This window comes from Pinus tabuliformis, chromosome J, assembly GCF_031772625.1.
Source record: "Pinus tabuliformis cultivar Carrire ecotype Pingquan chromosome J, CPIR1, whole genome shotgun sequence".
Lineage (NCBI taxonomy): Eukaryota > Viridiplantae > Streptophyta > Pinopsida > Pinales > Pinaceae > Pinus > Pinus tabuliformis.
In genome coordinates, this window is record NC_142295.1 from 1556501619 (window position 1) to 1556515058 (window position 13440).

Consider the following 13440-nt stretch of genomic DNA (forward strand, 5'->3'; position numbering starts at 1 on the left):
TGAAGCCCAAAAGGGCTATGATACCAACAAAGAAACCAGTATACAAACGAAAAAACTATTTTTTCACATACTCTTCATTCACAAATATGATACAAATATATAGTTGGATTGAGATCCAACCGAAACTAAACCTGGACAAGGATGTTGGGATATTCTCTCAACGAAAAACCAAACCAACTCTGAATTTACCATGCAAGCATTATCTCCAAGTCTAATCATAGATTCATAGACAATATACAAGAACTGAAGTACATAAGGAAAGTATTGATTTCAAGGAAGAACTCCATTGTCATAGCCTTTTGTTTGTTTAACATATTTCACAACCTAGAAAATTTTGCTTCTCAAACTTGCGAAATGCCAATTTTTCTCATCTTAGGAAACATCGACAAACTGAATAGAAATTTTGAATATCAATGCCAGTCAAGTATAATATCTGAAACCCAAGGTGGTTCCTTGATGCCCTAATACTACCTATGACTCATTGCCCGAGTCCTAACCTTCAAAAGTTGCATATGTTCAAAAGCAATAACTCATTCACTTTTGCATAAAATGTGAATGATCCAGCTCAAGCCTACTTTTCCATATTAGACATGTATACACTTAAATGTTTCATAATTTACACACAAAAATGGATATGACACTGGTTTAGTTGTCCCTCATGAAGCCTTTGGTTTTGATTTCAGCATCATAAATCCAATAAAAACCATCAAGAAACTAAGGACAGCAACCCCAGTTACTGTCGGTATTATAATTGCATATTCCTTGGGAAGAAAATATTTATGAACAAAGTGATCACCATCCATAAAAGGCTGCATAGAGGACACAGAAAGATGGTTAGGCAAATCTTTCATATTAACCTCGTTGAATATCCAATATATAATACAATAATTTAGGATTTTTATTACCAGAATGATAACCCAGAATGTGTAGTATGCAAATAGGGAGAAACTAAAAGTCAGCAAAAAGAAGCCAATTGCCTTGTCTCCAAACTCCATCTTCAATATTACAAGTCAAGCAAACCTTGGAATTGTTTCACCTGCCAAGATAGTTATATAGTTATATCTGTCACGTCATGACTCATAAGCAAATATTTTATTTTTACAAAGGAAAATGTGCATGTCATATTGGAGCCAAAAAATAACAACAAAAATAAGAAGTTGAATAAAACAAATCTACGAAGATAATGTATCTACAACACCAGAAAGTGCATAACAGGAGTAGAAAACATGGAATAGCGACAATTCTAGTCAGAAGACATTATAAAAAAAAAAAAAAAAAATTATGCTTCCTTATCGAATGATTGGATTAATGTTTTTTCATTATGGTTTTTTTTTTCACACTCAGGACTTGTGTGGGACTTGATGACTCATCTTCAGTTGAAAATGGTGAGCAGTATAAATATGAATGACAATTTTTCAAAGTATTTTTGGGTGGATTCCAAAGAGTAGTTTGTGAAAATTGTTGCTCACTTGACAACTAGATACACCAGTACAAATCTGGCTGCAGTTGTGAAGAAGCTGGCCTAGAAATAGTTGCAGTTCCATTTGGTTGTGAACCAACCCCTAGAAATAATTGCAGTTCCATTTGGTTGTGAACCAACTATTTCAGCTGGGAGTTGATGGTATATTGTGGAGATGCATCCTTCCCGTTGGAAGTACAATAAGTGTTGCAAGAAGCCCATAAACCAGTGGCTAGTCAACATGCTGCCTGAGAACAAGCCACCATGCATATACTCTTGGTAGGTTTATGGTGGTCAACATGGTTTAAATATTCTTACCATGTGCACAAATTCTGCCAGGGAGTTATCAAATTTTTACTTGAAAATATTATTGCACAGATTGGTTGTCAGTTGGAGATCATCAATAACAGGGGCCATTAGGGGACTTTTGAGGTCTAAAATGGGCTTCCTAAGGAAATTATAAAATAATAGTGGAAATAATAAAAGAAGATTAGATTACATCATCAAATTTTAGAGGGAAAAAATAAAATTAACTCGTATTTTCAACTTATCTCCTTATGGTTTTACTCAAATTTTGAGTGGAAACACTCGTTGAATGAAAATTTTGATTCCTCATCCAAGAAGTATCGATGGATCCTTCTACACAAAAAATGAAAAATACATGAAAAATGTGATTGCAATCACATTTTTTCATATATTTCTTATTTTTCGTGTCGCAAGGTCCATCAAAAGTATGCAACATGGGTACTCCTTGGATGAGGAACTAAATTTTGCATCCAACAAATACTCCCGCTCAAAATTTGAATAAAAACATAAGGAGATAAGTTCAAAATACAAGTTGAAAAAGTAGTTCTATTATTTTATTATTTTTTAATATTTATACTTTTTTACTCCAAAAATGGTGAATCATCCCCCATGGTTGACATCATCAAGTTGAATGTTATTGGTTCTTATAAAGTTTATTTTGGTTGTACATTTTTCTTAGGAGGCCCATTTTAGACCTCAAAATTCCCCTAATGACTCATTTCCTAAATAAGGTGGTGCATGCTTTAACCACCTAGTATATGATCTAGCTGACACAAGTACTCCATATTATCTGCATGCAAATGGACTAGTGCAATCTACAGTAAAGATTATTTAAAATGTAATATTGAATACATAGATTGGAACTCGATTACCACCAGCTTTGTAGACCTTTCATACAATGAAACAGGAATCGCCGAGTATGCCGATTACTCGCGATTCATACTCTGCTCGTTCACCAAAAGAGGCAACTCGAAACTCTGCGAGTCAAACTCGCGTTGACCAAGTTTGACTCGTGGTCAACGCGAGTTTGACTCGCAGAGTGCCCGAGTTAGCCGACTTTGCCGCGTTTGCCGAGTGTGCGTTAAAAATCTCTAGGCGCGATTTTGATTTAGTTTTAAAGTTTTAACTTTTAGGTTAGTTTGTCTGTCCACTGACAAACTAAGGCTAAGGCTAACCTTTTCGGATATCTTGGAACGTTTGAAATCACCCACAGGAAAACGATAAGTTCTTTGCTTCGCTTCTGGCTTTGGATTAAGCACAGGATAGTTTAAATCACTCACAGAGAGAAAAACTAATGAAAATATTTCTTCAATCTATTTACTATTGTAATTTAAAACTGGTATGAACTAAAAATTTAAGATTAAAGTTTAAAAACATTATTTAATTTTATTATTGTTTAATAGGTAAAAATATAATATTAAGTTTATATTGAATTTTACAGTTTTATTTAATAGTGGTTCAAGGATATTGGGTTGTAGTTATATTTATTGAAAATCTGAGCAGATCAATCTGTAGGAATCACAATTTTGGCTGGCTAAATTAGTAATCCTAATGAGATAAAAAAAGAATTGACATTATAACTTCCTGTCAACAAAATCATAAAAAATCTACTAATTAAACTAACCCTTAAGATCATAAAAAATCAACTAATTAAATTAAACTAACCCTTAAAATCATAAAAAATCAACTAATTAAACTAACCCTTAGGCTTTAAACATAATATTACATTATATTAAATTTTAAAGTTATTAAAATAAAAAGACATCAGTTCCCTTTGCATTGTCCCCGAAGTCCATATAGATTTCATTGTCCGCATTGTCCCCAACGTCCACATAAATTCTCCTTTCTTCTTCTTTCGATATTCATTTACAATTCTCATTTATTTCCTAAGGTAGCCTGTAGCTAGATAATTTTCTTTTATTCTTCTGAAGTAAGTTCGTCCCTATTGATGTTTGGTCTGAGGCAATTCAGCGAACGCATACCACAACTTTTTCTACCGCGTGTTAATATAAATTTTTTACTCTGTAGTCACTGGTTAGGAGTCAGGACTCAGTGCTTTGGATCATGTTTGGACTCATAACATATATGAGATACTTATTCATTCATGATATGTTGGACATCTATTGAAGATAGATATTATGCATTGTTTGAACATGGCTTTACTGAATATCAATGAAAAAAGTTTTTTTTTTTAATTCAATATATGTGTATATTTTGATTTATTGAATTCCCCGATTTTTTCCCAATTTTTTCCCGAGCCGATTAAAACTCTTCGCTCTTTTGCCTCGCCGATTTATTGCCGATTCCAAGTCTGGTAACATTGCTTTCATACCTCATATAAGAATACCACAAGTGTAACTGATTAAGGTGATCTATGGGAAGGAAGTTGAGGTACCAATGGAATTTGTAGTGCCTTATGAATTGTTGTGGAGGATGAATGGGCAAAGAAGCAGCGTCTCAAAGAAAGAATGCAGACATTGTAGACGATTGATGGAAAAAACTGAATATGTAGTAGCATAACAGATGATGAAAGAGAGACATGATAACTGGTTAAACCTAAATGTCCAAGGGATGATGATCTGCGTTGTTTTTGATAGTAAGTACAAGGACAAGCCTGGAAAGATGAAATTTCATTGTTTGGGAACCTACATCTTGACTCATTTGTGAGGACAGCTTAGCGAAACTTGCAAAAACTAATCAAGTGAAGCAATTCTAGGGAAAGGGTGGTATTTGCCTGCTAAAATTATTCCATTTGTAGATGCTTGGCAATTGAGGCTGCCGCAGGAGCACAGATCATTGAGGTATAATCAGAGTTTTTTACAGTGTACATAAAACTTCTGCTGCATTGCCATTTATTTCTTTCACACCTAGTATAGCCTAAATTCATAATCATCATAATGTCATTTTTGTCTAAACTTATTTCACCATTGGCAATTTTCAGCAACACCATTACTTGCAATGCCCATACAAAGCTACGATTAAGGAATCCAGCCAATGTAAAAATGAAGATCAGTTATTGGAAATTTCCGAAGTCAAGGTTTTATCTTGTCTTGATTCCCAGGTTATAAAATTCAAAGAAATATGGTGTAGAAAGCTATGAAAATTTAATATATGCATTTAGCCCATGGGTGTGTGGTCTAGCAACAAGCAGCAAGGTAATTGAGCTAGTATTAATGCAAAGACCCAGGTTCAAAAACTCACGTGGGTACAGATGAGGCCAAGCACAATCTTGGGTGAATTTGACAGTATAGAAACACCTCTCATAGCACAGAATACGGTGTATTAGTCATTAAAAATAATATTCATTTAGCCAACAGGTGTGGTTTAGTGGCAACAACAGCAAGGTGATTGATCTTGTACTAATATAGGGACCCGGGTTCAAAAGCCACTAAATGTGTGCAGCTGAGATCAGTTGCAAGTCCTGGGTTATTTTGACAGCATAGAAATGGTTCTTGTAGTGTGGAAGCTTAGCCAAAGGGGCAGCTATAAGCAGTATATCCAAAAAAAATTAATAATAATATGCATTTCAAGCAACAAATGGAGATGTTACTGTTTTTTCTGCTAAGATGTTGGAACAATTGTTCATGTTACATGAGTTGAGGGTGATCATAGTCACATGTGTCAAACTTGATGATGACTCAACATCACCAAAGAATAAGAAATGACTCAGACATGAAAAATCTTGAGAAAAGCTCAAAATTTTAAGAACTTCAGAAAATCGTTAAAAAGGGCCCTTCATTTTCATGGGTCAAATTCTTTGAAAGATTTTTCTAGAAAGCTTTTGTGGGCTTTAGCATTTTGGACAACTCAAGAGTAGTCCAAAAGGTCACAATTGATGTGAAATCCAACACAAGTTTTCTAGAAAATTCTTTGAAATAGTTGAAATGGGAAAAACTTTGTCAAAAACAGTCAATCCTGGTCAAGCTTTCCTAGTAACTTGGTCAAACTCATTCAGTCTTGGTCACAATCTTCAAATCTTGCATATTTTACTAGAGTTGATCATATTTGACCCAAACAAGCAAACATTATTCATTTTAGAGGTGCTACATCCTAAATTCTCACTTATATTTGTAGAAGTCCCAAGCACAAAGTGAAAACCCAAGGGCAACTTAGAAGGGCTACCCATTGTCACCACAGTAGTAGCTCCATCTCACACTTCAGGTTTACTCTTCCCGAACACATGGGGGGCTTCCCTAAAATAGGATTGCTAAGATTATGACAACGAGGGTCAAGGTGATTTGAAGGGATTGCTTAGCAGAAGAAGTAAGTTGTAGGCATAGAAAATAAATGGGGTGATGGAGGATAAGGGACTAGTGCCTATATAATATTGGGGAAAATGGATTCAAAAGGTCACACTAAAGAGAGCACATTTGTAAATGGTAAAGACAAATAGAGTCATGCCACATTAAACCTTAACTTGTTAAATGATGTAGGAATAAACTTGGATGGTCCTTTAAAGTGCCACATTCAAATAATACTACGAGCGTGTAGCCTACAATGAAGTATTTGACTAGCAACAAGTATTTGATAGAAGCAAGTTAATACATTTATAAGCAAAACAACAAACAGAAAAAGATAGAAAAATTCTCCACGTGAATCCCTTCCAATGTGGTAGATGCACCCTTCACAAATGGGACAATGGTCCTATTACCTTAAATCTAGTAGGTCTTGTGAAAGGGCTCACAGACCAAGGGACATCACTATGAGTTGGAGGCCCATTATCACTATGAGGTATTACGGTGCATAGCTCAAGGGTTAGAGCTTGCTCTTTATGATGTAGCATTTTATATTGCCTCTTAAGATGATACGGTTCATTTCTCATCAGGGTTGGGACATGCAAGGATTCCCCTTTGATGTAAATTAGCATCATGTGCTCAAGAACCGGGTGATGACCATATGAGGAGGGTAGAGCTCATGCTAGGCTTTTGCCCATGTGCTAACTTATGTCCCGAACATCTTTTGCATTTTGATTTTCTTCCTTTTATTTTATTGTGGACATGATATGCTTTTTCATCAATATGGACACGAGGGGGGTGCCAAATCCCAGTGAACCAATGACAAGTCAGACCCAAAGAATGGAGGTGGTATATGGAGCTTGTAATGTGGCATGGAAAGTGTCAAGTATGGTATAGGGGATAATGAACACGCTATTTCAATCCAGGTTTTCCAAGTAGTGCCCCTTCTATAACCCTAGGGCCTCAAAAGAGGCCCACTAGACTAGGATTAAGGATTAAACCCCCTGGTTGTTAAATTTTGTAGCTATGGTCAATCTTCAAAATTATTATTTTAGTCATTGATGTATTTGTAAAAGTATGTTATTCATGCTATTGTCAAAAGAAAAAATTATAAGATATGTTCTTCATGTCGGTTCTCAAAAAGAGAAAATTTTGAATTTTTAATATTGAATTTTTGGCTCCAAGAAGCCAAGTCGACCCCAATGAAGAGACACCCATCCAACCAGCTGATCTTCTATTTATGAGGCATTCGACCTCCTTCAAAAGCACAATCCAGATCTCCTCTATACAAGAGCATTTACGAATCATCTGAGGCATGAAGAAAAGACAAATCTGAGGCACATTCCTAATGAAGAAGGAAGAGTTTTTGAGAGATGAATTTTTGATAAAGGACAAGTTCCTGAGGCAGATAAGGACAAAATTTTGTGACACAATTAGGTCAAAATCTCTGAGGCAAGCTGTAGGACCAAAATCTTTGAGGCCAGGTTGTAGGACCGAAATCTTTGAGGCAAGGTGTATGACCGAATTTCTAAGGCCAAGTTGCAGGACTGAATTCTTGATATGGTACAGAACCAAACCTCTAAGGAAAGGCAGCAGATCAGATCAAGATTGTTGGGCAGACTTATGACTTGACTAGGAGGCAGTGGAACAGGTTTGACCAAGCATTCTTAATGACTAGATGATCTAGATGTGTCTCTTGTTGAATTGAAGAATTTCTCCAAGGAAAAGGTTGTTGGGTTTTTCCCCCATGTAGGTTTTCCCAGGGTAAATGTTTGTGATCATGTGTGGTTGTCTCTTTATGATCTTATTGGCATTTTTGTTCTACTATTGATATCGTATGTGTAATTGCTTTATGATGAATAAGAATGCATGAAAGAATTAACCTAAGAAGAAATCATAAGAAGTAATTATGAGTTTAGAGAATATTTGAAAAATTAGCATGGTTTCAAAGCCATGGTTAAAGAGCAACTTCAAAGTTGCAAGGATAAAGAGAAGCCAAGTTAGCACAAGAAACTAGAAGAGAAACCAAGTTTACAATTTGGTTTGACCCTGACTTAGATCATTAATGCATACCCTGTTCGTCAAACAAAATTCTTAGAGCATAAGCAAAGTACAGGATGTCACCAAAATATTGTGTATAATTCATACCCTGACAAGGATCAAACCAGACCATGACACCACAGATATTGAAGAGGTCAAAATTATCTGAAGTAGACAAAGCAACCTTGACAAGTTATCTATCTCAGTCCAAGATTCAAGAAGTTTTGTTACAAATCCTTATAAGGAGAAAAAGGAACCCTAGTTTAAGGTCAAAGTCATTAATAAAAGAAAGGACTAAGATTCATTCTTCAAGTTATGTTGAAGGTAATCTCAATAGTGTTAGTTTTTGTAGCATCGGATGTGTTCTAGCCACGAAATTTTGTGGAGAGGCTAGAATACATGAGATCTCCAAAACCCATAAATCATTTCTGGAAATTCCACCTAGAAATGACTTAATTAGATTATTAGTCAGTTTTAAATATTTCCTAAGTCTAAACTTAGGGAATATGACTAATTAATCATAATTAATTAAGTTAAGGTGTGAATGTTCTAGAAACTCACACGGATCGACTTCAAGTTAATCCTAGCCATCAATTAAGATCTAATCTTGGTCGTTGAAGTCTCAACAGAGGATTATAAGAAGTCGATGGGGTTTGGAGAAATCACTTGAGAGGTTCAATTTCATGAGCAGATTGATTTCCAAAGTAGCAGCCGTCACTTGCCGGAGAGAGCGCTGGTGAGATCGAAGCAGTGAGAGGGGGCAGAGACAGTGAAGTCGGAGGAAGGATATTTGCAAAGAGGCAAAAGAGCCACAGAGAGGTTGATATTGGGGAAGTGCAGTGGCTTCTAGAGGCAAAGTGGATTTGTTGGGAGAGATTGACGTTTTCAATTCCAGAGGTCAGGAAGGAGTCCCAGAGTGCTGGAGAAGCATCTTTCTGATCAGCAAAAGTCAGAACGATTTCATCAAAGTTGTCAGGCCAGGCAGTAACTCTCCAAGGGCAGAAAAACTGATTGGTGTGTTTATTTCATAGGTATGTTATTGTTTTATACATTAGGAGTGATTGTTCAGTTCATCTTCCGATGACTGTTCACATTCCTGATTTATTTATGTTACAAACTCCCCAATCATGAAGATTAGGTGTCAACATTCCCCCCCTAATCTGAAGGGATGTTGGTGAGCCCAAGCATCATTCTGAATCGTTCAAGCTTTTCCTTTCCAAGTGCTTTGGTGAAGATGTCTGCAACTTGCTCATTTGTGGAACAATGACGGAGATGGATTGTTTTGGCCTCAACATGATGTCGAATGAGATGATATTTAGTATTGAAATGCTTTGTTCGATCATGGAACTTTGGATTCTTGGCCAACTTTATTGCAGAGGTGTTATCAATCATGAGTGGAGTTGATTGTACTTGTTTTACCTGCAAATCTTCAAGAATTTTCCTGAGCCACACAATTTCTTTCGTTGCTTCAGCTGCTGCCACGTATTCTGCTTCAGTTGTGGAATCTGCTAGAACTGATTGTTTGCGTGATCTCCAAGAGACAGCTCCTGATCCAAGACTCATAGCATATCCTGAAGTAGATACCCCAGTTTCTTTGTCTCCATCGAAGTCTGAATCAGAGTATCCAATCAAGCTGAAGTCGTCCACCTGTGTATACTTGATTCCAAGGTCTTGAGTTCCCTTCAAGTACCTTAGAACTCTTTTTGCAGCAGACCAATGTCCCTCACAAGGCTTTTGCATGAACCTAGAGAGGATTCCAACAGTAAATGAAATGTCTGGTCTGGTAGTAGTGAGGTAGATGAGACTTCCTACAAGCTGTCTATACTTTGTTGCATCCTCAAATTCGTTTCCTTCAATAGATGTGAGTTTTAAGTTTTGTTCCATTGGAGTAGAAAGAGGATTGCACTCTGTCATGCCAAATCTGTTTAACAAATCTCCAATGTATTTCTTTTGAGAAAGAAATATGGATTTTGGATGTTGGGTTACTTCAATGCCAAGATAGTAATGAACATAGCCCAAATCAGTCATTTCAAAACTTTTCCCTAATTCCTTCTTTATGGATGCAATGTAGCTTTCATTGTTCCCTGTCATTAAAAGATCATCTACATATGCCACAAGATACACAATTGTTTTGCCAACTTTCTTGACAAAAAAAGTTGCATAATCAAGATCAAAATGATTGAAGTTGAGTTTCAGAAGATGCTCAGTTAGTTTTTCATACCAGGCTTGCGGTGCTTGTTTGAGGCCATACAAGGACTTCACAAGTTTGCATACTTTATGTTCATGTCCTTTCACAGCAAATCCTTCAGGCTGGGACATAAAAACATTTTCTTTTAGATCTCCATTCAAGAATGCAGTTTTTACATCCATTTGATGGACTTTCCAACCGTTCTGAGCAGCTAGTACAAAGAGTGTCCGGATGGTGGCCCATTTTGCTGTGGGGGCAAAAGTTTCCTCATAATCGACCCCTTCCTTTTGTGCAAAGCCTTTTGCCACAAGCCTAGCTTTGTGCTTGTCAAGCGAGCCATCAGCTTTGTGCTTGTCAAGCGAGCCATCAGCTTTGTACTTGTTCTTGTAGACCCACTTGCAGCCAATTGGTTTGGTTCCAAATGGAGGATCAACCAGCTTCCAAGTGCCATTCTTTATGAGGGCATCATATTCCTTTTTCATCGCTTCTTTCCATTCATCATGAGAAGCAGCTTCTTTGAAGGAAGTTGGTTCAAAATCTGTAGACAAGTTCAATTCACAATCATAAGTAACATCCATATCAACAGGTGAATTAGAGTCATCTACATCACCTCCATTTTGTCGGTTTGAATTTCTGGTTCCTATTTTTCCAATTTCATCAGGATGAACACTTTCAAGTGTCTTTGTCAGCCACTTTGGGGGACCTTTCTGATATGGTCCAGGCTGCTCTGTTGATTGAGTTGGGACTGAATCAAGATTGAGTCTCCCAATTCTATCAATTACATCACTTAAAGCATCATCCGTTGTTGGAGTTTCATGCAGAGGAGATTGTTCTTCAGAAGAAGATTCCACATGTTGTTCTAGTATAGGAATCCCCCCTTCAAGATGTGGAATCTGATTATCAAATTCTTGAAATGATTTCGTTTTTGCGAATCTATCCAAGCGATCAAGTTGCCGCTCAACAACATTGTCAGATTTGGATGATTCAAGAAAAATGACATCTCTAGATACAACAAACTTTTTATTTACTTCATCATAGAGGCGGTATGCTTTAAAGGTGTTTGAATACCCCAGGAAGATACACTTACGACTTCTAGCACCAAGTTTGTTTCTATGTACCTTTGGTATCAAAGCATAACAGGTGGAACCAAAGATCCTGAGATGTTTTACCGAAGGAACATGTCCATACCACAATTCATAAGGAGTCTTGTTTCTTATAGCATTAGATGGACATCTATTCTTTATATATGCAGCACATAGAATAGCATCAGCCCAAAACATTATCTTTACATTTTTGAAGAAAAGCATGGATCGTACCATATTCAAAATTGTTCTATTCATTCTTTCTGCTACACCATTCTGTTGGGGATTATAAGGTACAGTTGTTTGATGTTTGATCCCATGTTGGCGAAGATAGTTTTCAAATTCATTTGATGTATATTCTTTTCCATTATCAGTGCGAATAGACCCAATATGAGATTGTGCATCATTTTCAATCCATTTATGAAAATTCTTGAATGTTTGAAAAGCATGAGATTTGTTCTTCAATAAATAAACCCAACACATTCTGGTGTAATCATCAATAAATGTCATGATATATTTATTTCCATTTGCAGAAGGAACAAGCATTGGACCACATAAATCAGAATGAATGAGTTCAAGCTTCCTATGTGCTCTTGAATGTGAATCATGAAAAGACTGTTTGCTATGCTTTCCTAGAATGCAAGCATCACATTGCTTATGTTTCCTAGGAATTGTAGGCAAACCAGTAACACCATTTTTCTTCAATAAGCGGAGACTGTCATAGTTTAAATGTCCAAATCTAGCATGCCATAATAAACTTGATGGAAGTGTACCTTCTTCATGATGAGAAATATATGAGAAATGTTGTGCATGAGCAGAGGTTCCTTGCAGTTTGAGAAGTCTTTCTTCTTCTATTCCCCTCATGACAAGTGAGTGGTCAGATGCTTTTCTTACCTCAAGCTTGCCATCAAACATATGAATGGAGTGACCTTGCTGGCGGATGTGGACCAAGGACAGCAAGTTTCTCTTGAGCTGTGGGAGATATAGAACATGATCCAGAAGAAAGTCTGGAAGACCAGGCAGTTTAAGCCTGATTGTGCCAAGCCCTGATGGCTTGATTTTTGACTGATCTGCAAAGTATACTGCTCCATCAACATTGTCAGTGAAATCTTCAAAAAAATCTTTCCTATGAGTCATATGACAGGTTGCTCCTAAACCAAGCAACCAATCATTTTTCGAAGAAGCAAGTGAAGCATTAAACAAATCTTCATTTACTCCAATGTTACATTGTGCCTCAATATAGTGAGCGGATTCAGGTGCTTTACCTTTGTCTGTATCATCAGTTTTACCTTTCTGCTGGTTTCTTTTCTGCTCAATTTTGTCCCATGGTAGCTTGCATGTAGAAGCATCATGTGATCCATTTCGTTTGCAGCAAATGCAATGCAGATCTGCTTTTTCTCCTTGAGAATGTCTGCCCCCCTGCCTCTGAAGTATCTTCCTCTTCCTCTTCGTCCACCTCTTCCTCTTGTAGAATCTTGAGCAGGATGCTTTTCTTTATGAGCAAGGCAAACAGTCTCTTCAAAAGATTCAGGGACTGTCTTCTTTCCAAAGGCTTTCTCTCTTTCAGCAAACTTTTTCACAAGAGAGTCAAAGGTTATATCTTTAAGATTTCCATTTGCTTGTAAAGACTCAAGATAATTGGAGTAAGTAGGATAGAGTGCCTTGAAAAAAGCAATAAGAGGGATATCCAGCTCAACCTTAGTGGATTTGATATCATGCATTATGGATTTTACTTCAGATGCAAGAGCAAGAGGATCATTATTTTTCAGTTCAAGAGTGAAGAATTTAATCATGAGCTGAACAACTTCAAGTGCAGAATGTGAGTCATAGAGTTCTTTGAGCTTTTGTAAAGCTTCAAAGGCAGTTGAATATGATGAAATATGGCGACTTACTTCTTCATTTACAGATGCTGCGATTAATGCATATGCTTTGCTATTCTTGTTATCCCAAATGACGAGCTCTTTGTCTGATGTAGGCTGTACTGGGTCATTGTCTCCTTCTCCGACACACACTCCCTTCCACAACTCATTGAAGATGAGGGTGTGTTTTATCATCCGGGACCATTCAGGATAGTTCTCCTTGCCAGTGAGAACTATTCCTACCATAGAGATGATTGAATGCATTCTGTAA

General features: G+C 36.8%; 1 protein-coding gene across 1 annotated transcript in view; it reads right to left on the reverse strand.

Moving 5' to 3' along the window:
* Nucleotides 1-384: 384 nt before the first annotated feature.
* DPMS2 (dolichol phosphate-mannose biosynthesis regulatory protein-like protein) overlaps nucleotides 385-13440 on the reverse strand; it is a 28867-nt gene continuing 15811 nt past the window's right edge. The window contains exons 2-3 of the mRNA XM_089376739.1: nucleotides 906-1036; nucleotides 385-809 (exon numbers count right to left, since the gene is read on the reverse strand). Of these exons, the coding sequence (XP_089232865.1) occupies nucleotides 657-809; nucleotides 906-995 (243 nt within the window). The 5' untranslated portion in view covers nucleotides 996-1036 and the 3' untranslated portion in view covers nucleotides 385-656. The remainder of the gene's footprint in view (nucleotides 810-905; nucleotides 1037-13440) is intronic.